Consider the following 27525-nt stretch of genomic DNA (forward strand, 5'->3'; position numbering starts at 1 on the left):
TTGTGTGTGATTCCTCTGTAGATGTTATCGTCACCTTCGCAAGTTATCATGTGTTATGTGCACTACTGTTCTTTACACCCTGTTCAAAGAAATGTTTCATTTCTGTATACATTATAAAATAGTATACATGTATATAGTTAGGTGAGAATATAGTTAGGTGACAATAAACTTGACACGTGAATTTCAGGTCTCTCTCTTTCAAATACTTCATCTTACTGGTTGTTTTAATCACTTCTGATTCTCTGTACATCTTTCTTCCTCTGATGAACCAGAAGTGGCTGCGAGCGCTGATTACAGCAAGATGATGGAACCAAAGCACATTCTGAATGTCCCTGGTGCAGAATTAGCTGTGTTTGTGATTAGCTGCCCATCTGTTTGTCCCAATACACGATTGTTAAAGATAATACTTTGAGTAGAAAGAAGTAGAATTTCAGTCAAGATCTATGTATACTAATAAAAGTGATTTCTGCTTATTAGTAAACATCTTGCTTCAGGGCATATCGATGCAGTTACAAAGAAGGCTCAAAGGTGGCTCTTTGATTAGGAGTTTGAGATTTGATACATCACCAAAGACACTTGTAAATTTTTTACATATGTACCATGGAGAGCATTCTAACTGGCTGCATCACCCTCTGGTAAGGTGGGGGGGGGGCGACTGCACAGGATATCAATAAGCTGCAGGAAGTTGTGAATTCAGTCAGCTCCATCATGGGACTAGCCTCCATAGTATCCAGGGCATCTGCGAGGAGTGATGCCTCAGAGAGGCAGCATTAGGGACCTCTGTCATCCAGGACACGCTCTCTTATCATTGCTACCATCAGGGAGAAGGTACAGGAGCCCGAAGGTACACACTTAAAGTTCAAAGTACAACTTATTATCAGAGTACATACCTGTCACCACATGCACATTTTCTGTGGGCATACTTAGCAAATATATAGAACAGTAACTGTAAACATCAGAAACTGTTAACTGTAAACTAACTGTGCAAATGCAGATAAAAGTAAATAGCAATAAATAATGAGTATGAAATAACAATATAAAAGAGTCCTTAAATGTGAGTAGCTATCCCCTTTTATTAAAGAGCCTGGATGGTTGAGGGGTAGTAACTGTTCTTGAACTTGGTGGTGTGAATTCTGAAGCTTTTGTACCTTTTACCTGATGGCAGCAGCAGCAAGGAAAAAGCATGGTCTGGGTGGTGAGGATCTCTGATGATGGATGCTGCTTCTCTACGGCAACATTTTATGTAAGATGTGCTCAATGGTTGGGAGGGTTTTACACGTGATGTATTGGGCCAAATCCACTATTCAGTGATTCAAGGACAGCTTCTTCCCCTATGCCATCTGATTTCTGAATGGACATTAAACTCACGAACAAGAGAAAATCTGCAGATGCTGGAAGTCAAAATAATGGACACAAAATGAAGGAGTAGCCTCAGCAGGAAATGAGCAGCGTCTGTGGAAGAGAGTAAACAGTTGACTTTTTGGGTGCAAACTCTTCATCAGGAGTGGAGGAAGAAGTACAGGGTAGTAGGTGATAGGTGAAGTCGAGAGAAGGGGAGGTGTGAAGAATGGGGCAGTCGATTGGTGAAAGAGGTAAAGGGTTGGAGAAGAGGGAGTTTGATAGGAGAGGACAGAAGGCCATGGAAGAAAGGGAAGGTGGAGGAGTTCTAGAGGGAGGTGATGGGCAGGTAAGGAAATGGGAATGGGGAATAGAGGGGGGGCGGGGACAATTACTGGAAATTCAAGAAATTGTTGTTCATGCCATCAGGTTGGAGGCTACCCAGACAGAATAGAAGGTGTTCCTCCAACCTGAGTGTGTCCTTATTGCGACAGTAGGGGAGGTCACGGAGTGACATGTCAGAAGTAGAATTGAAATGGGTGGCCACTGGGAGATCCTGCTTTTGCTGGCTGTCAGCAACGTAGGGAGCGATCCCTTTGGAAAGCAGAAAGTGGGGGGAGGGTAAGATGTGGCTGGTGCTGGAATCCCGTAGGAGATGGCGGATGTTACGGAGGACTAGGTGCTGGATACGGAGGCTTGTGGGGTGGTGGATGGATGGGGTGAAGGCAGACGTGTGAAATGTGGGGGAGGGCAGCATTGATGATGGACGAAGAAAAGCCTCTTTCTTTGAAGAAGGAGGACATCTCATTAGTTCTGGAATGAAAAGCCTTATCTTGAAAGCTGATGCAGTGGAGACAGAGGAATTGAGAGAAGGGGTTGGCATTTTTTACAAGTAACAGGATGGGAGGAAGAATAGTCCAGGTAGCTGTGAGAATCTGTGGGTTTATAAAAGCTATCAGTGGATAAACTGTCTCCAGAGAGATTGAGAAAGGGAAAATGAACCAGGTAAATTTGAAGGCAGGGTAGAAGTTGGAAACAAAATTGATGAAGTCAACAAGCTTGGCATGGGTGTAGGAAGCAGCACCAATGCAGCCGTTGATATAGTGTAGGGAAAGTTGGGGAGTGATACCAGTGTAGGCTTGGAACATGGACTGTTCCACAAAGCCGACAAAAAGGCAGGCATACCTTGGACCCACGTGAGTGCGCATTGCTACCCCTTTAGTTTGAAGGAAGTGGGAGGGGCCAAAGGAGAAATTACTGAGAGTGAAGATCAGTTCTGCCAGATGGAGAAGAGTGATACTGGAGGGGAACTGGTTGAGTCTGGTGTCCAGAAAGTAGCAGAAGGCTTTGAGGCCTTCCTAATGGGGATGGAGGTGTATAGGGACTGGGCATCCATAGTGAAAATGATTAGATTAGATTATGAGGACACGCAGCCCTCTTTTATTGTCATTTAGTAATGCATGCATTAAGAAATGATACAATGTTCCTCCAGTATGATATCACAGAAACACAAGACAGACCAAGACTGAAAAACTGACAAAAACCACTTAATTATAACGTATAGTTACAACAGTGCAAGCAATACCGTAATTTGATAAAGAACAGACCATGGACACTGGGACACTGTAAAAAAAAAAAAAGTCTCAAAGTCTCTCGAAAGTCCTATCATCTCACGCAGACGGTAGAAGGAAGAAAACTCTCCCTGCCATGAGCTACCAGCGCCGCAAACTTGCCGATGCTACATCCTGGAAGCACCCGACCACAGTCCGACTCTGAGTCGTCTGAAAACTTCGAGCCCCCGACCAGCCCTCTGATACCGAGCACCATCTCTGCCGAGTGCTTCAACCCCGGCCCGGCCGCCAGCAACAGGAAAAGCCGAGGATTTGGGGCCTTCCCTCCGTAGATTCTCGATCGCACAGTAGCAGCGGCAGCGAGCCAGGCATTTCAGAAGTTTCTCCAGATGTTCCTCCGTGCTTCTCGCGTCTGTCTCCATCAAGTCAGAATTGTGCACGGCCCCTATTTAACAAATACTATATCATTTCATCGGAGAGGCCGTGCACGCTGTGTCGCGCCACTGTCTTCTCCTCCCTCCTCTCCTATGAGATGACCAGGGCTGGGGAATTTGAACTCAGCGAAAAGGTCAAGGGCATGTGAAGTGTCATGGATGTAGGTAAGAAGAGGCTGAACGGGGGGGTGGGGGCGCGTGGATAAAGGTTATGAAGATATAGGTTTGGTGGGGCAGAAACAAGCAGAAGCAATAAGACCATAAGATATGGGAGCAGAAGTAGGCCATTCGGCCCATTGAGTCTGCTCCGCCAATCAATCATGGGCTGATCCAATTCTCCCAGTCATCCCCACTCCCCTGCCTTCTTCCCATACCCTTTGATGCCCTCATTAATCAAGAACCTATCTATCTCTGACTTAAGTGGGTCTACCTGGACAGGCAGCTTTGTGGATCTTGGGTAGGAAGTAGAAATGGGAGGTACAATTCAGGGAACTTTGAGGTTGGTGGCAGTGGACCCATGAACACTACCTCACTACTTATTTAATTTAAGTATTTAAGTTAAGCAGTGCAAAAAAAGGTGTGTGTGTATATACGCACACGTACTGTAATTTGGCTTTCATTATGTATTGCATTGTACTGCTGCCATAAAAAGAGGAAATTTCACAACATATACCAGTGATATTAAATCTGATTCTAATTTAGGTGATGGATTTTCAATCTGTGCAAGGACTATTCCAGATAAAATTAAGTCCGTTTTGACAACAGTTATGTTGGTCAATGCTGGACCAAGGGAAGGATATGTGCTACTCAATAATATGAGTGAACAAGCCTGTCAGTCCAGTTATTACATTTAAAAAGTTAGTTATTGAGAAAGGAAATAGTATTCCAAAGTGAATCTAATTTTTGTGAAGGAAAGTAAGCAATATCCATTGATGGGCACCCATTTTGAAGGTGTTTGGCAGTCTTGATGTGTAATAATTTCAATATCATTTTTTTGGATTTCATTTGAAACAAGAACTTGTATTTATGATTATGTTTTGAAAATTAGGCCACATTTTAATTAAAGAGCAGCTTCTCTGCCCTTGAGCACGTAAACAGGAGGGAGAAACCAGGACCATGGTGTCCAGTATTCTTCTTTCTCTTGTACCTACTAATTTAATGTTCTGCGAGTTGTGAAATGCAGTTTAAAATTCCGGTAATGACAAAGCGCTGATGTTGCATCGTTATGTTGTACTTCTGTAAGAAAATATTTTCTCCCATTTGCTCATGGTATTTTGACCCAGTCAAGATTGAGCTTTCCATAAACGTATTATTGGCCTAGCACAACAATGAAGACTTTTCCTAATCAACTTGTGTTCATATCACAACAGAATAGGAAAAAGGGCTTTTAAAGCCTAACCTTCACCTCACCACGGCAATCTCTGTGGTGATGTACCACTTGTCTCTGCTTCGATTTATATTATTTTGACGATATAGTCATATTACTTATGTTGCAAGTGAAACCATAATTATGGGGATTAACTGGAGGAATGTTTCACCCTATTGTTTCACCATGAGACAAACTGAAAAGTGAATACAATTCCAGGAACAGCATTCATCGTCATCATCACTCTGTACTGTGTTGTATGACGTAGGTCTCAGCGTCTCATGAAAGGATCAGTGTCGAACCTCCTATCAGGTGTGGGTAAGTGTGCCCAATGAGGGTCGCCAAATGGGGGAAGAAAACACTGCAACAGTGCATTAGTGCCAGGTGAAAAAAACTGCAAAAGCTGCCCGAAAGTTGCGAAGAAAAGAAGTATTTACAAATAGAAAAATGAACGCAAACATATATGTACAAAATAATTACAAATACACAGAGGCTTTTCCCACAACACATTTTGTCATTAACTTTCCAATATAACTATTCACCAACCATCAAATCCAACCTCCAACACCTCCCAGCAAAGCCAGACTGCAAGTTTAAATCTGCCTGTGTAGGGTGTCATGCATCTATCTACTCCCACTAACCCAGGCGTCATTTTAGGATGTCCCAAACTGACCCTCTGGTCTTTTGGGGCCATCCTGCTGTCTACAAACTGATGTACTAGTGTGAGTGAAAATAAATTAAATCGCTTGGAATGCCTATGTCTAGAATCCTTATTTTTGTGAGCTATAAACCAGCAGAGCACGTTAACTGAAGGGACTGTTGTGATTGATTGTTTTTTCTGTTGGGGAGTGTAAATGGTGAACTTCCAAGAACTGCAGAATGGGAGGGGAAAATATGTGAACTCGTGGGAAAACTCGACCAGGGACAGAACGAGGAGGAGTGACAAACTGGGCAAAGGGGCAAGGTTAGCGGGAGAATTAGCATTACCAACCTGTTCTGTCACAATCAGGTTTAGGCAAATAGAACAAGGAGGTGCTGCCCTGCCCTAGCGAAATTGTAACATCGGACTTCAAAAATACAACAGACAAAAGCAACTTATAACAGACTGAAGTTAAAGTAATTTTATTATCAAAGTACACACGTCACTATATACCACACTGAGATTCATTTTCTTGTGGGTATTTGCAGTAAATAGAAAGAAACACAATAGTCATATAAAATCTGCACACAGATGTACTTATAGCGAAGCTCACCGAGTTGTTCCAGTCTTTTTGGAAGGAAGGATCCATTCCTCAGGAACTTAAAGATGCATCCATCGTACACCTCTACAAGAGGAAGGGCAATCGACAAATATGCGACAACTACCGAGGAATCTCACTGCTCTCCATTGCAGGAAAAACCCTTGCAAAAGTCCTGCTAAATCATCTGGAGCTGGGCCCGCTGCCAGAGTCACAGTGTGGCTGTCGCAAAGGCTGCGGGGCTATTGACATGATTTTTGCCACGCGCCAACTTCAGGAGAAGTGTCAGGAGCAGGATCGCGAACTCTACACAACTTTTGTTGACCTCACGAAAGCCTTTGACACTGTCTGCCGACAAGGCCTGTGGAGGATCATGTCAAAGTTCGGCTGCCCCGCCAAATTCATTCAGCTGGTACGCCAGTTCCATGATGGCATGATGGCCAGAGTGCTGGACGGTGGAGAATCCTCTGAGGCGTTCCCAGTCACCAACGGCGTCAAACAGGGCTGTGTGCTCACACCCACACTGTTCAGCATGATGTTTTCTGCCATGCTGAATGATGTCTTCCAGGACAGTGATGCTGGAATCAGCCTTAAGTACAGAGTGGATGCGAAGCTCTTCAACCAGAGGAGACCAAAGTGAAGGAGACGGTTCTGAGAGACTTCCTCTTTGCAAATGACTGCGCCTGTATGCTGGCTCGGAGCCAGAGATTCAAGTCAATATGGACAAATTCTCCAAGGCTTGTGACAACTTTGGACTCACCATCGACATCAAAAAGACCGAAGTCCTGCACCAGCCTGCTCTTCATGCACCGTACACAGAACCGAAAATCACATTCGAAGGACAGAAACTACAGGCAGTGGACCAGTTTACTTACCTTGGCAGCACCCTCTCCCGAGCAGTGACTATTGATACAGAAGTTAACTGCAGAATAGCAAAGGCAAGCTCTGCTTTCGGTAGACTGCGCTCAACTGTATGGGAACATCGTGGAATCAGTCCAGCAACAAAACTGAAGGTCTACAGAGCCGTGGTACTCACTACCCTCCCGTATGTCTGTGAAACGTGGACTGTGTATCGAAGACATGCAAGACAGCTCAACCATTTCCACATGACTTGTCTTCACAGAATATTAGGCGTCAGATGGCAAGACAAAGTGCCAGACACTGAAGTTCTCTTTAGAGCAAGTCTACCATCAGTCCACACACTGCTAATGAGAGCACAGACCCAGTGGGCAGGTCATGTCATCCGCATGCCAGACGAGCACATACCTGTAAACTTAAATTTGCCAGACCAATAACCACACCACACACACAGTTCTTTACTCTATCCTTTCACCGTTTATTTGTTCAAACTCAGTCAGCGAGAAGCTCGGAGCCAGGCATCAGGAAGACAGAATGTCTCTCTGTCTCTCTCCGTGACGAGCTTCTGACTAACATGCAGAAATGTTACAATTTATAGAACTAGGAAACAAAGAGCACTTAGAGAAACTGGTATTCTTCACCAGGTCTGTTGGGGCAAAACTTAATTACTTAGATAAGAGAGTCCACTAAATCAGAGCTTTAATTAAAAAAAGGAATGTTCTGTCCAGTCTTTATCAGTTACTCCCTTTCGTTAGAAACAAGGAGGGAGCTTAGTTCAGTGGTGCGGAACAGTGAGACATGGTTTGTGGACCTGTGTGAACTCAGCCTTCACATCGTTCCCAAAGGAGTCGTTAATCTAAACAAGCTGAAGGCAGATTTCTCAGCGAAGGACAAACTCTGCACACTATCCAGAACAGAGCACACACAAGCTGGCACTTAATTTTAAACTGTTATTTACAAGAATCCGAGAGTCATTTCTTATGTCCCCCAATTCCCTTAAAACTTCATCATACCCAACCAGCTCCTTTTTGGGGATCTCTCTGCTGGAAGATGCTCACATGGAGGGCAGAAGAAACGTTACAAAGACACACTAAAGGGCTCCCTGAAGTCGCTTGATATAGACACGACCTCTTGGGAAACGCTGGCACAAAACCGCCCCACCTGGCACGGCCTCATCCACAAGCGCTGTCAAGCTTGTGAAGCAAGGCACATTGCTGAAGCACAACATAAGCGCGAGCTGCACAAGTCCAGAGCCACCAGCGCAACAACTGCAGTTCCTACACCTGTCTGCCCAACATGTGCCAGGACATTCCGTGCCCGAATTGGCCTGACCAGTCATCTTTGGACACACCGCATCCAGTCTCAAAGTGACTAATGGTGTCGAGGTCTTCATTGACGATGATGGACGAACAACAATAAACAGCCAATGTGCAAAAGACAACAAACTGAGCAAATACAAAAAGGAAATTAAAATAATAAAATATATAAGCAATAAATATTGAGAACACGAGTTGTAGTGTCCTTTAAAGTAAGTTCGTAAGTTGTGGAATCAGTTCAGTGTTGGGGTGAGTGAAGTTATTCCCTCTGGTGTCTGATGGTTGTTCCTGAACTTGTGATGTGGGATTTGAAGCTTGTGTACCTCCTTCCTGATGCCAGCAGTGGGAAGAGAATGTAGACTTGACTGTTGGGGTTCCTGATGACGGGTGCTGCTTTCCTGCGATAGTGCTCCTTGTAGACGTGCTCAGTGGTGAGAAGAGCTTTACTTGTGAAGGAATGCGTTGTATCCATGACTTTTTGTAGGTTTTTCCATTCTGGGGTATTGATGTACCCATACCACACTGTGATGCAACCAGTCAGTATACTCTGCATCTAGAATTTGTCCACGTTTTAGGTGACATGCTGAAGTTGCACAAACCTCTAAGAAAGTGGAGGTGCTGCCATGCTGCCTTTGTAATGGCACTTGCGTGCTGGACCCAGGACAGATCCTCTGAAATGATAACGCTGAGCAATTTAAAGTTGCCAACCTTCACAGCCTCTGATCCCCTGATGAGGACTGGCTTGTGGACCTTTGGTTTCCTCCTCCTGTCATCAACAATCAGCTCTTCGGTTTTGCTGACATGGAGTTGGAGGTTGTTGTGGCACCACTCAGCCAGATTCTCAATCTCCCTCCTATATACTGATTTGTCACCACCTTCGATTTGGCCCACAACAGTAGTGTCATCAGCAAACTTAGCTACGGCGTCGGAGCTGTAGTTAGCCCCACAGTCTTAAGTGTAAAGTATAAACAACATTGAAATGTTCCCATAATGAATGGACTCACTTTCAAGGACTCTTGATCTCATATTCTAGATAATTATTGCTTTTTTATTATTATTATTATTATTTCTTCCTTTTTGTATTTGTGGTCTTTCATTGATTCTGTTATGGTTCTTATTCTATAGATTTATTGAGTATGCCCACAAGAAAATGAATCTCAGGGTTGTTTACGGTGACATATATGTACTTTGATACAGACTAAGCATTTAGATTTGTGCTTCCCACAATAATTCCTACTAACAGTTGATCAGATTGGAGGTATTTTTCAAAATCAGATCATGATTGGCAGTGGACAACTCATAGTCTTGAGAGGAAGAGACGTCAAGAATGATCTCTATTTTTTTGAGATGACCGAGGCCAGCACAAATCCCAAAGAATTTGCAGTCATCTTCGGCCAGAAAGGCCCAAGTGGATATCCATCTCCGTCTCCTGATTTCCCCACAGCTGCACAATATCTAGCCAATTTGATTCACTCTACAATATCAACAGTGAATCAAATCATGGCTCTGGATGAAGCAAAATCCTGCGACCAAACAGTGTCCGAGTTGCTATGCTTGTGTCCTGATCTAATCCTCTTCTCAAAATTTGTTTGGAATAATTGCAGGTCATTTTCTGTCCACAAAATAAAAAAAAATCAGTCAAGCTGATTACTACAGTATCAGTCTACTCAAACACTTCAAAGTGATGGAAGGTTTTTGATAGTTTTATTGGACATCACTTAGACATTCCCGCTGACCTACTTGCCCAAGGACAGTTCAGCTGCAGGTCTCATTACAGCCTTGAGTTCCACAGATGGGTCAAAAATGACTACCAAAGACATCAAGGAAGGATTTGATCAAGTATGGCCTCAATTAAATAGAAATGAAGAGGAAACCCTACATTTGCTGAAATTGTACTTCAAACAGCTGTGGTTATTTGAAATTGTCCATCTCAGAGGGGTGATAGGTAGTTGAAGAGAAGGGATAATAGCGGTGCCAGAATGGAAGCAGAGAATAAATGGAAGGGGAAGAAATTACCGGAAGTAAGAGAAATCAATGTTTGTACCGTCAGGTTGGAGGCCACCCAGATGGAATATGAGGTGTTACTCCTCCTAAGAGTAGCCTAACTGACATGTTGGAATGGGAGTGGGGATTGGAATTAAAATGGTTGGCAGCCAGGAAATCCTATGAAGGTGTTTGAGGCTGCACTGGATACAGTAGATGACATTGACGGACTTGCAAGTGAAGTGTTGTCTCACCTCGAAGGACTGTTTGGGACCCTGGTGAATGGGCAGGTGCAGCACTTCTTCCACATGCAGGGATAAATGCCAGGAGGGAGATCAGTGGGGAGGGACGAATGGGAAAGGGAATCACGAAGAGAGCAATCCCTGCAGAAAAATATGATCAGCTGTTTGCACCTCAGATAATCTTGGGCATCTGTGCCTGCATGGTCAAAAACAGTAGTTTTAGATGTGTTGATGGTTAGAAGCTGACAAATCTGACTGTTTCTCTGTTGGACTTGATCTTAGTGCTGAGAACTTGTGGAAATTTGTATTTCCTCTGATGAGCAACTCAATTGTGAAGCATGATCATTTAGAACTTCCATTCTTGTTCGCTATTACCAATTGGGTTAATTACTTGCCTAGTTAAGCAAAGATAAGACCCTAAGACCAGAGATATTGACTGTTACTCTCTATTTACCAGGTAAAATTGTTCAACTTAATTGCTGCCATACCTATTCCATTATGACTTACATTTTTGTTTACTGCTTTTTACTGTAACAAGTCTTTACTGTAAAAAAAAGATTGGGTGGCGGGTTGGAGATACATCTCACCAAAGGATGTATAAGGTGCTTCTTCCCTCCGGTAGCCTGCAGGTCACCGCTGGGCAAGGTGTAGCACCTGCTTACCACCCCCCCCCCCCCCGATCAGGGTCATGTGAAGCCACGGGAGCAGATGATGGATGGTCATATGAGCAGCTGGTCTTTATCACAAGGCCTGGTTATGTGATCGCTGATGCCAGGCAGACATTGGCTAGAGTCATCCATCTTGTAAAGACACGGTCCGGAAGAAGACAATGGCAAACCACTTCTGTAGAAACATTTGCCAAGAATGATCAATGTCATGGACCGTGATCGCCTACGTGATACAACATGGTACATGATGATGATGACTAAAAGAACATTGGACAAAATTGTTAAATGAAGATCTCTTCATTGCTAATTTACTTTGCTATCTGGGCAAACGGAAGCATTTCTAAAAGTAGTCACACTTTCTGAGTGTGTATTCAGTGAAATTGAAAGTATTTTAAAATGTTCAAATTCTTTATAGTTTTCACAAAATACCGGGGGGGGGGGGGGGGTTGGGAATGAAGATCAACCACTTGAATTCTAGAGGTGATTATATTCCTAAGTAATATTTGTCTTCCTTGGCCTTTATTTATAAATTGTTTTTTTGACATTTCAGATATTCATGTCATATAATATTTATAAAACCTCACGATCTTTGGGGAGGGACTCAAGAATTTTAGGTGCATCACTTTGCTTTATTTTGTGAGACATGCCAAGTCTGATAACCTGTTAACTTGGCGTGTCATGTCATATTTGCATAGATAGCTGAGTCATAGCACAGCTGTAAAACTCGCTCATGTAGTGTTCTGCCCTCAAGAGGAGCAAGAACAGAAGTCTGTTTGCCATCCTTTGATAAATTTGCGCTCAGTGGCCACTTTATTAGGTACAGGAGTGGAACACAGTGTGGTTTTCTGCTGCTGTAACCTATCCACTTCCAGGTTCAACGTGTTGCACATTGAGAGATGCTCTTCTGCACACCACTGTTGTAATGCGAGTTACTGTCAGCTGAAACAGTCTGGCTATTCTCTTCTGATCTCTCTCATTAACAAGGCATTTTTGGCAACAGAGCAGCCGCTTACTAGATTGTTGTTTTTTTTGGTTTCTCACATTCTCTATAAACTCTAGAGCAGGGATTCCCAGCTCTTTTTATGCCATAGACCAATTATATTAAGCAAGGGGTTCTTGGACCCCAGGTTGGGAAGTCCTGCTCTATTGATGGTTGTGCTTGGAAATCCCAGAACATCAGCATTTTCTGAGATATTCAAACCATCCTGTCTGGCACCAGTAATTATTCCATAACCAAAGTTGCTTAGTTCATATTTCTTCCCCTTTTTGAAGTTTGGAATGAACAAGAGCTGAACCTGTTGACCAGGTCCGTGTGCTTTTATGCATTGATTTGCTGCCACACGATTGGCTGATTCAATATTTTCATTAATGAGCAGGTGTACATAAAAAAGTGGCCACTGAGTTTAGATACTGATTTGATTGTAATCACAAAAGGGTCTGTAATGCTGAGTGGAAGATGGACTTCACATTCTAGGGTCTGTTTGTTTCTAACAGCCAGAGGGCAGTAGTGTAGTGGTTAGCACACCACTTTACAGTATAAGCAACCTGAGTTCAATTCCTGCCACTGCCTCTAAAGAGCTTGTACATTTTCCCCATGACTACTTGAGTTTCCTCCCACAATCCATAGACATATCAGTTAGTAATTTAATTGGTCTTTGTTAAATGTCCCTTGATTAGGCTAAAATTAAATTGGGGGATTGGCTGAAGGAGCTGGAAAGCTCTGTTCTGTACTGTATCTCAATAAAAATGGACAGATTTGGCACTTATGATTTTACTGCTTTTTATATGATATTCTGAAGTTGATATGCAAGTGTTTATAACAAGCAATTTTTTTTGTGTTGCAGGTATTTATAACTATGTAATATCCCTTTGGTAAATATGGATAAAAATATTGGAGAGCAGCTCAACAAGGCTTTTGATGCGTATCGTCAGGTATGTGTGGAGAGAGACACCATCAAGAAAACATTAGAACAACAGGTATGTCATCTGTTCATAGATTATTGAGTACTTAGTAGAATATCGCGGATGTGAATTTCAATGAAAATTAATGAATTGTCTCAAGTATCCAGATGAGAATCTGAATTAATTACAGTGATTTACATTTTCTTGCAGCTTAACAAATTTAACAACAGACTTACTTACTAAATTCCTTCTGTATCTTTTAATCACTATTAGATGTCACAACATGATAAAAATGTTTGGATTTTGACTTTGCAGTCCTGTGCGAAAAGCTTAAGCCCATACATATGGCTGGGGTGCTTAAGACGTTTGCACAGTACTGTAGTAATTTTATTTACTGTACTCTGCTGCAAAAAAAAATCATAACATATGTAAGTGATAATAAACCCGATTCTGATCTGGGTCTCTAATGTGGGCTGTGAGTGGGAAGGGAGCAAGGAGAGGGGAATCAAGATTGGAAAAAGAGGAGGGGAGAGGGGAGAGAGCGGGAGACACCAGAGAGACATTCTGTAAGGATCAATGAACCAATTGTTTGGAATCAAAGGACATTGCCTCGTGTCACGGGGCTGGATTTCTCTGCACTCATGCCACTCCCTACCCCGGCACTCCTTCTCTGCCACCTGTCCCATATCTCTCCCACGACACTCTCTTCTCGCCATTCCCAACATCCTTTGCTTCTGCCAGATTTACAAACTCGCTCTTTGCTGCACGTTGCCAAATACAATACTGTGCAAAAGTCTTGGGCACCATAGATGTGTACTTTTGTAAAACATCTGTATTTACATTATATTATAGAATCAACTATTTTAGACAAAGTTAAAAGAATTATTTGTACAAATTCTACTTTTTATTCAGATTTCTGCCTTAGAACAAAGTCTGGAAAAGAAACAAGCTATCATTACAAAATTACAGTCACAGGTTGCCTCTACCACCCCCAGAGGTAAGTGGTAGCTATCAAGCAATACAGAATTTTTTTTTTTTTATTCCAATCACCACTAATACTTAAATTCATCAGGCCTGCATGTTTTTTTAATATGTAGCCGCTCGGGGTTTATTCTTTGCAATGTAAGAATGAGGTTATTTTGAAATACAGCAGATTCCAGTTAATTGGGCTATCAGTTAATCAAGGCAACTGCTTATTTGTGACAACTCTTAAAAAGCAAAAACTAAATCAAGAACATATCTGGGATTCCCTTCATTTATTTGGGACACTATGCCACTTAATTCAGATAGGAGCCTGTTGCCGAACAGTTTCTAACTAGCATCAGTTGCATGCAATGGTGTGGCCGTTAGACACTACATACACCATGCTTACAGCAAACAGTTTTTAACTAGTGTCTGTTGCGTGTATTTGTGTTCAAAAAGCTGAGATTTTTGTCACTGATAGTTGGTGGGAAATGGGCTGTAAGACAATTCAGGACTGATTTGCTCAGTGTGTTTTCAAGCATTGTGGCTTGAGAAAGCCAGAAACCTCCAAGAGCGAAAATGAAACAATTTCACTACTTCGACAAGTTAGGATCTATGAAGAATTTGAAGATATCCACAATCACCCTGAATGTTACAATGAAACTGAAGATTTGGAGGATGCTATTGTTGAAAGCACTTGTGCATAGCTGCGCAATGAATAAACAGTTGATGTTTCGGGCTGAGACCCTTTCCATAGATGCCGCCTGATCTGAGTTCCTCCAGCATTTTGTGTGTAAACACGAGGAATTTTGCAGATACTGGAAATTCAAGCAACACACATCAAAGTTGCTGGTGAACACAGCAGGCCAGGCAGCATCTCTAGGGAGAGGTACAGTCGACGTTTCAGGCCGACACCCTTCGTCAGGACTAACTGAAAGAAGAGCTAGTAAGAGATTTGAAAGTGGGAGGGGGAGGGGGAGATCCAAAATGATAGGAGAAGACAGGAGGGGGAGGGATGGAGCCAAGAGCTGGACAGATGATTGGCAAAAGGGATATGAGAGGATCATGGGACAGGAGGCCCAGGGAGAAGGAAAAGGGGGAGGGGGGAAAAACCCAGAGGATGGGCAAGGGGTATAGTCAGAGGGACAGAGGGAGAAAAAGGAGAGTAAGAGAAAGAAGTGTGTATATAAATAACGGATGGGGTATGAGGGGGAGGTGGGACATTAGCGGAAGTTTGAGAAATCAACGTTCACGCCCTCAGGTTGGAGGCTACCCAGACGGAATATAAGGTGTTGTTCCTCCAACCTGAGTGTGGCTTCATCTTTACAGTAGAGGACGCCGTGGATAGACATGTCAGAATGGGAATGGGATGTGGAATTAAAATGTGTGGCCACTGGGAGATTTTGTGTGTGTTGGTTTAGATTCCCAGCATCTGCAGACTCTCTCATGCTTACAGCTTTCTCACCATAGTGTACTGCCCTGGCTTGGGTTTCAACTGTACGCAGACAGGACACAATATCTGTGGCCAGTACCAATCAACGGTCGCCTCATTATGACTATTTCCATGAAACTTCTGCTAATTGGGGTAGCCACTTAATTGGGCCAAAATGTACTGTCCCGATGTGTATTAACCAAATCCACTGTTTTCAGTTCCTTATCCTTTTGCGTTGTATTCCTCAACTGTACTTTCCTTGGGCTGTCTTCAATTCATCAATGATGGCTGCATGTTTCCTTTTCCTCCTTTGTTCTCGTTTTTCTGTCACTATCCTGCAACATCCCTCCCCCCAAAAAAAACTTTGTGACTAAGGCCTTGTTCATTCTCTTGGCACTCGTTTCTGATTTTAACTTTTACTCCCATAATTGGAAAACAGATGGAATGAAATCCTACTACTAATCATTGTATTTCCAATTTTGTGCGTAACATAAATTGCTTAACTGTGATGCCATCTGCCAGCTTTATAAATGCTTAGATGAATTGCTTTTACTTTGTATATTGCTTTTTTTTTACTGCATTAGAATTTACTAAGACTGGAACAGTATCACATTTACTCTTGATTTTTATACTTTTTATAATAATTTAGTTTTTAATGTTTCACCAGATTTCACCCATTCTTCTCATTGTGAATTTTAAATCTCCTTCAGAATGATTTGGGGGTGACTGAGGTTAAGACTTCAAAGACTGGAAATCTGGCATTAAAGCACTGAATTGCAGTTTTAATTGAGATGATTTGAAGTCATATTTGTTCTCTTGAAGCAGGTCACTTATTTAAATGTTTTGTATGACAGTAGGCAGAAGATTCCCTTTTAGTTTAACATATGTGAGGAGTATGTTGTTATTTCCATTATAGGAGGAGTCAGATTTCTGGTCAGTTTGGTCTTTGGGGTTCTGACACTTCTGTCATTCTATGGGGATCTTTGTTTTGTTTGGTGGATGTCTGCAAAGACTAAGGATTTCAGGTTGTATACTGTATACATTCTGTGATACTAGTTGAACCACTGAACTTTCTGACATCTGATACATCATGTCTCTTTTGCTGTTTTATCCATATTTGGACAAGGCTGTGATGAGGCCCAAAGTGGCACTTACTGCACTGTTGACAGCTTCCATCATTTTCCTGATCAATAAGAGAAGACATTGTGTCGTCATTAGTTTGTTTGATATATTCTTCATTTTGGGAATAGAACTTATTCTGGCACTATTCAAATTTTTAGGTAATGCTTGTGTTTTAAATATCCTGAAATCCACTTGGCTCAAGGCGCAGCTCGGATTAAGATTCACTTGTTTATCACATGTATCTCAAACCATAGAGTGAAATATCTCATTTGTGTTAACAACCAACACAAACTAAGGATGTACTGGGGGCATTTTGAAAGTGTCACCACACATTCTGGTGCTAACATAGTATGCCCACCGTGTTCAGTAGAACATAAGCAATAAAACAACAACAGCAAAACAAAGCAACACACGCAAAATGCTGGAGGTACTCAGCAAGTCAGGCAGCATCTATGAACATGAATAAACAGTCGTCGTTTCAGGCCAAGACCCTTCTTCAGGTAAGGAAGGGGGAAGAAGTCAAAATGAAAAAGTGGGGAGAGGGAAAGGAGGATAGCGAGAAGGTGATAGTTGAAGCCAGGTGGGTAGGAAATGTTTGTTTGGAGAGAAAGGAATCTGATGGGAGAGGAGAGTGGGCCATAGGAGGGAGGAGAGGAGGAAGGGACCCAGGGGAGGTGATAGGCAGGTGAGAAGAGGTAATGGCCCATAATGGGGAACAGAAGAAGAGGGGAAGAGAAAGGAACATTTAAATTGATATATGTGCCATCAGGTTAGAGGCTACCAAGATGGAATTTAAGGTGTTTCTTCTCCACTCTGAGGGTGGCCTCATTGTAACAGAAGACCGACATGTTGGAATGACAATCAAAATTAAAAGTTTGGCCACTGGGAAGTCCTGCTTTTGGTGGATGGGTGGAGGTGTTCAACAAACCATCTCCCAATGTACGATGGGTCTTACCAAGGTAGGGGAGGCTGCATTGGGAGCACCAGACACAATAGACAACTCCAGCAGATTCACAGGTGAAATGTTGTTTCGCCTGGAAGGAGTTTATGAGGCCCTGAGTGGAGGTGAGGGAGGAGATAAATGAGCAAGTGCAGCATTTTGGCCACTTGCAGGGAAAAGTGCTGGGAAGGAGATTAGTGGGTGAGGAACAAGTGGACAAGGGATCACAGAGGGGAGTGATCGCTGCAGAAAACGGAGGGGCGGGGAAGATATATATATGCTTGGTGATAGGATCTCCTTAGGAGTTGGTGGACATTATGGAGAATGATGTGTTGGATGCGGAGGCTCATGGGGTGGTACAAGCGCTATCACTATTAAGTTGGTGGGAAGATGGGGTGAGCGCCGATGTTCAGGAAATGAAGGAGATGCAGGTGAACACAGTATCAATGATGGAGGAAGGGATAGCCCATTATTTGAAGGAGGACATCTCTGATGTCCTGGAAAGTCTCATCCTGGGAGCAGACATGATAGAGATGAAGGAACTGAGAAAAGGGAATAGCATTTTTTACAGGAGACAGTGTGTGAAGAGCTATAGTCAAGATATCCATGGGAATCGGTAGGTTTATAAAAGATGTTGCTCAACAGTTTGTCTCCAGAAATGGAGACAGAGAGATCGAGAAAGTGGAGAGAGGTGTCAGAAATGGACCGAGTGAATTTAAGGGCAGGGTGAAAGTTGGAGGCAAAGTTGATGAAACTATTGAGCTCAGCATGGGTGTATGAAGCAGTACCAATGCAGTCGTCGATGTAGTGGAAGCATTACCGGGGAAGGCTTGGAACATAGACTGTTTTATGTTGCCAGCGAAAAGGCAGGCATAGCCAGGGCCCATGTGGGTGCTCATGGCTATTCCTCAAGCCTGGAGAAAGGGGGAGGAACCAAAGGGAAAAATTGTTGTGGGTGAGGACCAGTCCTGCCAGATGGTGGTGGTGGAGAGGAACTGGTTTGTTCTTTTATTGAGAAAAAAGTGGAGATCTTTAAGGTCTTCCTGATGAGGGATAGAAGTGTACCCATGAACATCCATGGTAAAAGTGAGGCAGTTAGGACCAAGTCAGTGAGGAGATCAAAGCATGTGAAGTGTATATGTAGGTGGAAATGTACTGAACCAACGGGGAAAGAATGAAGCTGAGGTATGAGGACATTAGTTCAATGGGTCAGGAGCAGGCAGAGACAATAGGCCTACCTGGATAGTCAGGTTTGTGGATCTTGGGTAGGATCCACAAGTAGTGCAGGGTAAGGGAACTATGAGTTTGGTGGCAGTGTGTTAGATACATGAGTTATGACCATAGGAGTCACTTTCAATTTGGTGCGAGGGTGTTTATTAGGTGCATCAAAAATGAAACTTGCGAAAATATTGAAAGGAAAACTGCCAGTATTTGCAAAAAGATATTTCCCAGAAAACACAATATTGGCTCTGAACTTATGGTTCAGTGTGAATTCCTGATTCTCGCTCTCTCCCCGCTGAGGATGAAGAGCGCCTTTTTTTTTCGGCTCAAGGACATACCACCCTTAATTACCCTCACGGTTAACCAAAAACTACACGAGTTAGAATATGGTGCATCCCACAATGTAGTTATAATCACATTACAAAATAAGCCAAAGTAGCTACATTGAATACAGTATGGAAACAACATGCACATTTACACATCCTCATTACTAAAGAAATGGAATATTTGGCGGGAAAGGCAGCATAAAGCCAACCTGAGTGCATCAGCTCGATTTATGACTATTATGAGAATATACTGGGGAAGATATTGAAGTGCGCACACTCAGCGCAACGACAGCAGAATGACAGGGCGATGTTTGTATATGTGTGAGTGCGCGTGTGTAAGGATTGCACTTACTGAGTGGTCTCCATCACGTAGTTGATGGGAGTTCTCCAGAGGTGATGAAGTCAGTGATGATACCAGACACAGTTTACTGACGGTCTGGAGTGGAGACCCCTTCAAAGGGTAGGTATACAGGGGTGTCTGAGAGTTACTGGCCTCAGCAATGTAAAGATCAGCTACAGCAGCACCCATTTTGTTTCTGAGTTTGATGCTAAGGTTGGGATTGGTGTGGAGAGAGAGAGGAGGGCAGTGTGCTTAGAGGGGGTAAGGTTCGAGGAGGAGAGAGGAGTACAGCAGTTGAGCCAGTTGATAACTCATTGGCAATTCGAGAAGGCAGAGAACCAGAGCAGGGACACAGTCTTCTGGGCTACCTCTGGGCTTCCAGTCTCCACTGGGCCTCCGACTTCCCCTGTGGGTTCAAAGACTCATACACCCAGGGCTTCAGTCATCAAGCCTTGACTGCTTTCTTTGTACTGCCACTTGCATGCTAGACCCAGGATAGATACTCTGAAATGATAATGATTTCTTTATGAGGACTGGCTCCTAGACCTCCAGTTTCCTCCTCCTGTCATCAATAATCAGTTCCTTGGTCTTGCTGACCTTGAGTGAGAGGTAGCACTCAACCAGATTTTCAATTTCCCTCCTTTATGCTGATTCATCACGGCCTTTGATTCAGCCAATGATGGTGTTGTCGTCAGGCAAACTTTAATATGGCATTGGAGTTGTGTTTAGCCTCACAGTCATAGGTATAAAGCAAGTAGGGGGGTTATGCACACAGCTTTGTGGTGCACATGTGCTGATAGAGATTGTAGAGCAGATGTTGTGCTGATCCAAACTGACAGGGACCTGCAAGTGAGGGAATCAAGCATCCAGTTGCTCAAGGAGGTATTGAGGCCGAGGTCTTGAAGATTGTTGATTAGTCTTGAGGGGATGATAGTATTGATTGCTGAGTAGTCAATGAAGAGCATCCTGATATATGCACCTTTGCTGTCCAGATGTTCTGGGGTTGAGTGTAATGGCATCTGCTGTGGACCTGTTGTGATGGTAGTCAAAATGGAGCGGATCCAAGTCGCTTCTCAGGCAGAGTTGATATGTTTCATCACCAACCTGTCAAAGCACTTCACAGTAGATATAAGTGCTACTGCACAATAGTCATTGAGGCAGATTACCACATTATTGGGCACTGGTATAATTGAAGCCTGCTTAAAGCAGCTGAGTACCGCAGACTGCCGAAGTGAGAGGATTAGAAACCTCAGTGAACACTCTGGCTAGTTGATCAGCGCAAGTCTTTGGTGCTCGACCAGGTACCCCATCTGGGCTGAATGTTTTCCGTGGATTTGCCCTCCAGAAGGTTCCTCTCATGTTGGCCTCAGACTGAGAGTTACAATAGGATCTGTGGTTTTCTCAACAGATGGGAGTAGCCTGCTGCCAGTCCACAACGATCACCACTGTCATCACGATGTCAGCCATGCTTGGGCCCCACATCTCAGGGCAGAGCTTCTGTGCCATTCATTCATGATCCACTCTCACGGACAGCCTAAGCACTTTGCTATGGCAGCTAACTCCAGAGTGGAGAAATCTGCATTTCAGTGTCTGGTGGCGTCAGTGATGACAGATTTTAGCTCTGTTTAATTATTCACCAGAGCACAGCCTAAGTCAATGTCTTTCTTCTCACCACTGATGTTGCCTGGAATAAGAGTGCATGTTTTATGAGAATAGGTTGGATCTGTTTGCTTTGAAGTGGAGAAGGCTGAAAGGATGTGTACGAAATTGTGAGGGGAACAGATTTTCGTTCATTATGTGCCGTGTAACATCCCACTTTAACCATTACTGCAACAAATTGTATAACATTTGAGCATCAGTAATATTAAACTGAATTCTCAAATCTAAACAGATAACAGAGCTGTTAAACATAAAACAGTCCATGTTCTAAGCCTTCCCCTGTAATGCTTCCACTACATCGACGACTGCATTGGTACTGCTTCATGCACCCATGCTGAGCTCATCAGTTTCATCAACTTTGCCTCCAACTTTCACCCTGCCCTTAAATTCACTCGGTCCATTTCTGACACCTCTCTCCTCTTTCCCGATCTCTCTGTCTTTATCTCTGGAGACAAACTGTTGAGCAACATCTTTTATAAACCTACTGATTCCCATGGATATCTTGACTGCAGGTCACCCTTGAGTAAGGTGTGACACTTGCTTAGCCCCTGATCAGGGTCACGTGAAGCCATGGTCGTATGAGCAGCTGGTGTAGATCACAAGTCCTGGTTATGCGATCACTGCCACCAGGCAATCTCTGAAGAGTATTGATAGTGGCTGGGGTCACCCGTCTTGTAAGTGCACTGCCCTGAAGGCAATGGCAGAGCAATTCTGTAGAAACATTTGCCAAGAACAATCATTGTCATGGAAAGACCATATTCGCCCACATCAGAATTGTGCATGGTCTCCTACTTGACAGATTACAGATATTCATCACCGGAGAGGCCGCGCGCGCTGCATCGCGCCACCACCTTCTCCTGCTCCCAACCTGCATAACTGTTGAAGTGCAGGAACAGTGTGATCCATATAGTGAATATCCTTGTCGGTCTTCTTGTGGTCCTCCTTGTGGGACAGTTAGAGAATAAATGTTTCCATTTGGTCTTACAAGCAAATCTTTCTCGATGAGTAATCTCTACCAACCTTGAACTAGATGATGAACTGACCCTTCCCTTCACAATCAAATCCCTATTAAGTAATTGTTATTTTAAGTTCCTGGAATGTTGAAACTTTTCCCCGTTTCTTCCTCATAAAATCAGACCTATATCATAGATTTTTTTTAAACTTGGCTTAGGTCTCTGCACAGTTACTACAGTAGCCAAGGTTACTGGCTTGCAGGCATGGTTATTAAATGGATGCATTGAGGTCAGGAAGAACACTAAAAATCTTTTTAAGGTTGTTTGTACTGCAATTTTCTATTTAAACAACTGCTACTTGTAGTTATTGGCATAGGAAATATTTCCCTCTGGTGAATGTTAATCAAACAAACCATTCTCCTCTCCTATCAGGTTCCTTCTTCTCCAGCCCTTTATCTTTTCTACCCACCTGGCTTCACCTATCATCTTCTAGCTCTCCTCCTTCCCCTTCCTCCACCTTTTTATTCTGGTGTCTTCCCTCATCCTTTCCAGTCCTGAAGAAGGGTCTCAGTTGGAGAGGTCTCACCGGGGTGTGAGGACCGCCAACTATCCTCACCTGGTTTAGCCTGCCTGTCGAAGCGGTGTGCTGGGATGTGGTCGCTGTTGATGCAGACAGCTACTTGGAGCCACAGTTGAGTGAGCTGCCCCAGAATGGTCAAGACACGCTCCTTCACCAGAGGTGCTTCCCCTCCCTGGACACCCCATACACCCCACACTCACTTTCATTACCATAGAAACCATAGAAAAACTACAGCACAGAAACAGGTCTTTTGGCCCTTCTTGGCTGTGCCGAACCATTTTCTGCCTAGTCCCACTGACCTGCACATGGACCATATCCCTCCATACACCTCCCATCCATGTATCTGTTCAACTTATTCTTAAATGTTAAAAAAGAACCCACATTTACCACCTCGTCTGGCAGCTCATTCCATACTCCCACCACTCTCTGTGTGAAGAAGCCCCCCCTAATGTTCCATTTAAACTTTTCCCCCCCCTCACCCTTAACCCATATCCTCTGGTTTTTTTTCTCCCCTTGCCTCAGTGTGCTTGCATTCACTCTATCTATACCCATCATAATTTTATATACCTCTATCAAATCTCCCCGCATTCTTCTACACTCCAGGGAATAAAGTCCTAACCTATTCAACCTTTCTCTGTAACTGAGTTTCTCAAGTCCCGGCAACATCCTTGTAAACCTTCTCTGTACTCTTTCAACCTTATTTATATCTTTCCTGTAATTTGGTGACTAAAACTGAACACGGTACTCCAGATTCGGGCTCACCAATGCCTTATACAACCACATCATAACATTCCAGCTCTTATACTCAATACTTTGATTAATAAAGGCCAATTAAGTCCTCCTAGTTCCACCTGTAAGAATATCCTCTGATTTAACTGAGGAAACACTCTTCCATGCCTTTCTTTCTTTAATACTGTTTTGACATTAATGTTCATTTGGCCCATTCTTGTGGACGACCATTATAAATTTGTATTTTTATGTCTGATTTTAGATTCTGTTTGATATTTTTGAGAACGGCAGATTTTTGCCAAAGTAGATGATTTGACTCAATAACATCATGTAACAAAATTCAAGGATTGCCTTTTATACCAGAGCATTTTTCCACTGAGGTTGGGTAGGACAACAACCAGAGGTCATGCATTAAGAGTGAACCATGAAATGTTTAAGGGGAACATGAGGGGAAACTTCACTCAGATGGTCGTGAGAGTGGGGAAATGAGCTGCCAGTGCAAGAGATGTATACGAGCTCAATTTCAATGTTTGAGAGAAGTTTGGATAGCTACATGGATGATAAGGGTATGGAGGGTTATTGTCCCGATGCAGGTCGATGGGAGTAGGCAGTTTAAAAGGTTCAGCACAGACTAGTTGGAATGAAGTGCCTGCTTCTGTGCTGCATTTCTCTATGGCTATGAATGGATGGTCAAGCTTGCCCTTGTATCTGATCTCAGCCTTTGATCAGGGACGTCCTAAATGAATGTTTCACTCTTTGGAGTGAGTGAGTTTTGCAAATCCAAAGCTCTTCTGGAAAAAGAGAGGGATAAGATGTACATAAAAAGAGAGCAATTTAATTGCTTGAACTAAACATTTTAATTGACTAAATAAGAGAAAGAGAAATAGATACATCAGTGAACAATGATTTACCACTAGCAGGTAATGGTTACTTTCACATTGATCTTTTTTGGTACTGAACTCTTTGCAGGTAATATTCCTGGTCAAGTTCAGGCTCTGAACACTTTGCCACAAGTAACTGAGGGTGACTTGCTGAAAGGCAGAAGAAATGAGGCACAGCATCCTGCTGCATCTGAATCGCTGGAGGATTTGAAAGTAGCATTAGAACGGGAAAGAGTTTGCAAGGTAAACTTAATTCATGTAAAATTACAAATGACTGGAATGAATGTATAATCTTAACATTTAAATTGTGTTTGTATATGTGGCTCTTCAATCTTGGAGGGATTACAACCAACTCTGATTTATTAACAAAATGTGTACTTCCAGCAGGTATCATTGGAAAATGATCAGTAGGTGCTGCCTACTCACTTGCATTATTCCTTATGCCAAAGGTATAGTGGTGCACTGCAGGTGCAGCTGAGGTTGACTAGCCTAGATGAGGAGTCAAACCTAAGACTCTCCAACCACCAACTTGCCCCTTGTTCCGTTTACTGGGTTGATTAGGCAGCATTCATAGAGGGAAACGGACAGTCAACATTTCAGATTGAGACCCTTCACATGGACTGAGAACAGTGTGGAAATAGTGGATATAAAGGGGTGAGGAGCAAGGGCTGGCAAGCTTTAAGTAGGATGCCTTGATTGGAGGATGGAGTCAGGTGGAGGAGGGAAGGGGAGAACTAGTGGCTGAAGCGGGAGGTGATAGATGAAGGTTGCAAAAGGCATGAGATGATGGAATTTGGAAAGAAAAGAAGGCATCAATTAAGAAGTAGGTTGGGCGATTTAAAAACAATGGGGGAAGGGGAGCCAACGGGAGGAGTGTGTTGGTGACAGGCAGACAGAGTAAGTGGGAGAGGGTAAAGAAACCGGGTGGTGGGGGGGGTGGCGGTTAGAGTGTGGGGGCAGGTGAATTGGAAAGGGTGAGCACCTGGGTAAGTCAAAAGGAGTTAAACCCTAATCCTGGAAACAGAAATAGTTTTAAAATTCTTGTACTGCCAGATCCTGAATCCCAACACCGACCTAGCTCTCACTGAATGCTGCCTAAACCCAGAATGCCAATGCTAAGAATCAGGACTGAATCTTGGATTATCTTTCCAGCTAATTTCCCCTTTCCTGAGACTCAGATTTCAGTTCAGGAACCGGAAGTCGATTGGTGGTACTGCATCAGAACTTTGTGTGCAAATTGGAATTAGTTTATTGTTGCCCCATGTACTGAGTTACGGTGAAAAGCTTGACTAATGTACTAACTGGCTGCATCACCATCTGGTATTGGGGGGACGGTGTGGGGGGTGGTCACTGCACAGGATCGAAATAAGCTACAGAAAGTTGTGAACTCAGTCATCTCCATCATGGGCATTAGCCTGCCCGGTATCCAGGACATCTTCAAGGAATGATGCCTCAAAAAGGTTGCATCCATCGTTAAGGATCCCATCACCAGGACATGCCCTCTTCTCATTGCTGCCATCGGGGAGGAGGTTCAGGAGCCTGAAGGCACACATTCAACAATTCAGGAACAGTTTCTTCCTCTCCACCATCTGATTTTTGAATGGACATTCAGAATCAGGTTTATTATCACCGGCATGTGACGTGAAATTTGTTAACTTAGCAGCAGCAGTTAGAACAAAAATAATAAGAAGAAATAAAATAACTGCGAACTTAGCAGCAGCTGAGAGAACAAAAATAATAATAAATAAAATAAAAATAATAATAAATAAACAAATAAATCAATTGCGTATATTCAATAGATTCTAAAACATAGTTGGCCCTTCTTATCCGCGAGTTCTGCATGCGCAAATTCAGCCAACCACGAATCGAGAAAACACGGAAATGCTCTTCCAGAACTTGTCATTATTCCCTAAACAATGCAGTATAACAACTATTTTACACAGCATTTACATTGTATTAAGTATTATAAGTAATCTAGAGATGATTGCCCTGCTCTGCTGGGGGAGAAACTGACAGCGATGCGGGTGGATGCTTCCCTGGTATCATGGATTCTTGATTACCTGACTGGCAGACCACAGTACGTGTGCTTGCAACACTGTATGTCCGACAGAGTGATCAGTTGTCTCCCATCCACTACATAATGTACTGGATGGCCACAGGAGTACATTAAGCCAGAGATTCATTCCACCGAGATGCAGCACTGAGCGTCATAGGAAGTCATTCCTGCCTGTGGCCATCAAACTTTACAACTCCTCCCTTGGAGGGTCAGACATCCTGAGCCAAGAGGCTGGTCCTGGACTTATTTACTGGCATAATTTACATATTACTATTTAACTATTTATGGTTCTATTACTGTTTATTATGTATGGAGCAACTGTAACGAAAACCAATTTGCCCCGGGATTAACAAAGTATGACTATGACTACTATTTAAAGTATACAGGAGGATGTGCGTAGGTTATCGTGGATCGGGATCGAAAAAAAACTGGAAGTTCTCTTACTAAGTAAGTCGGAACAGGTACATCCAGTATTATTTAGCGTCAGTTAGTCAAACGTTTGTCTTTGTATATAGTATATATTTCACCTTTCTATGCATATAAAACGCTTAAGAAATGTATGTTTCAGCACCCGGCTCGGGAATGGAAATTCCCGAGTTTGATTCAGTGACAGATCGCTCCCGAGCGCACTCTCCATCCATGCCGGGTTGATGTGGAGGATCAAAAACCCAAAACCCCAAAACCCAATAATTAAACCACGCATTGCTTAGTAATAATTTTAGCTTTAATCGGGCAGGACCTTTCTCACCTTATCCTTAAAAATTGTTCCGATCGTTGACTGACTGTAGTCTAACGCTTTTACAATGACCGATGGCGTTTCACCTCTTTCTGATCGCTTTATTATTTCCACTTTATTTTAAATCGCAATCATGATTATTTTCGTGAACAGAAACACTGCTGATTCAGAGCTCCGCCGCCAGGTCCTAATGTCCACCGCACTGAGACAGGTTAAGTAAGGTCTAGGGTTCCGCTGGGTCCTAAGCTCCACGCATTTAGGCAGGTTGAATAAGGGACTTGAGCATCCACATTTTTTGGTATCCGCGAGGGGTCCCGGAACCAATCCCTCGCGGATAAGGAGGGCCGACTGTACGTGCAAAAACAGAAATACTGTATGTTCTTTTTAAAAAAGTGAGGTAGTGTCCAAAGATTCAATGTCCATTTAGGAATTGGATGGCAGAGGGGAAGAAGCTGTTCCTGGATCGCTGAGTGCCTTCAGGCTCCTGTACCTCTTACTTGATGGTAATAGTGAGAAAAGGGCATGGCCTGGTGTTGGAGGTCCTTAATAATGGATGCTGCCTTTTTGAGACACTGCTATCTGAAGATGTCCTGGGTACTTTGTAGGTTAGTACCCAAGATGGAGCTGACTAGATTCACAACCTTCTGCAGCTTCTTTTGGTTTTGTGCAGT

At 43.2% G+C, this 27525-nt stretch overlaps 1 protein-coding gene across 2 annotated transcripts in view; it reads left to right on the top strand.

The window, feature by feature from the left end:
• tank (TRAF family member-associated NFKB activator) overlaps nt 1-27525 on the top strand; it is a 106262-nt gene that overhangs the window by 4161 nt on the left and 74576 nt on the right. For both annotated transcript variants that reach the window (XM_072262020.1, XM_072262021.1), the window contains exons 2-4: nt 12859-12991; nt 13829-13913; nt 24151-24305. In XM_072262020.1, the coding sequence (XP_072118121.1) occupies nt 12893-12991; nt 13829-13913; nt 24151-24305 (339 nt within the window). In that variant the 5' untranslated portion in view covers nt 12859-12892. The remainder of the gene's footprint in view (nt 1-12858; nt 12992-13828; nt 13914-24150; nt 24306-27525) is intronic.

This window comes from Mobula birostris, chromosome 6 (genome assembly GCF_030028105.1).
Source record: "Mobula birostris isolate sMobBir1 chromosome 6, sMobBir1.hap1, whole genome shotgun sequence".
Taxonomy (NCBI): domain Eukaryota; kingdom Metazoa; phylum Chordata; class Chondrichthyes; order Myliobatiformes; family Myliobatidae; genus Mobula; species Mobula birostris.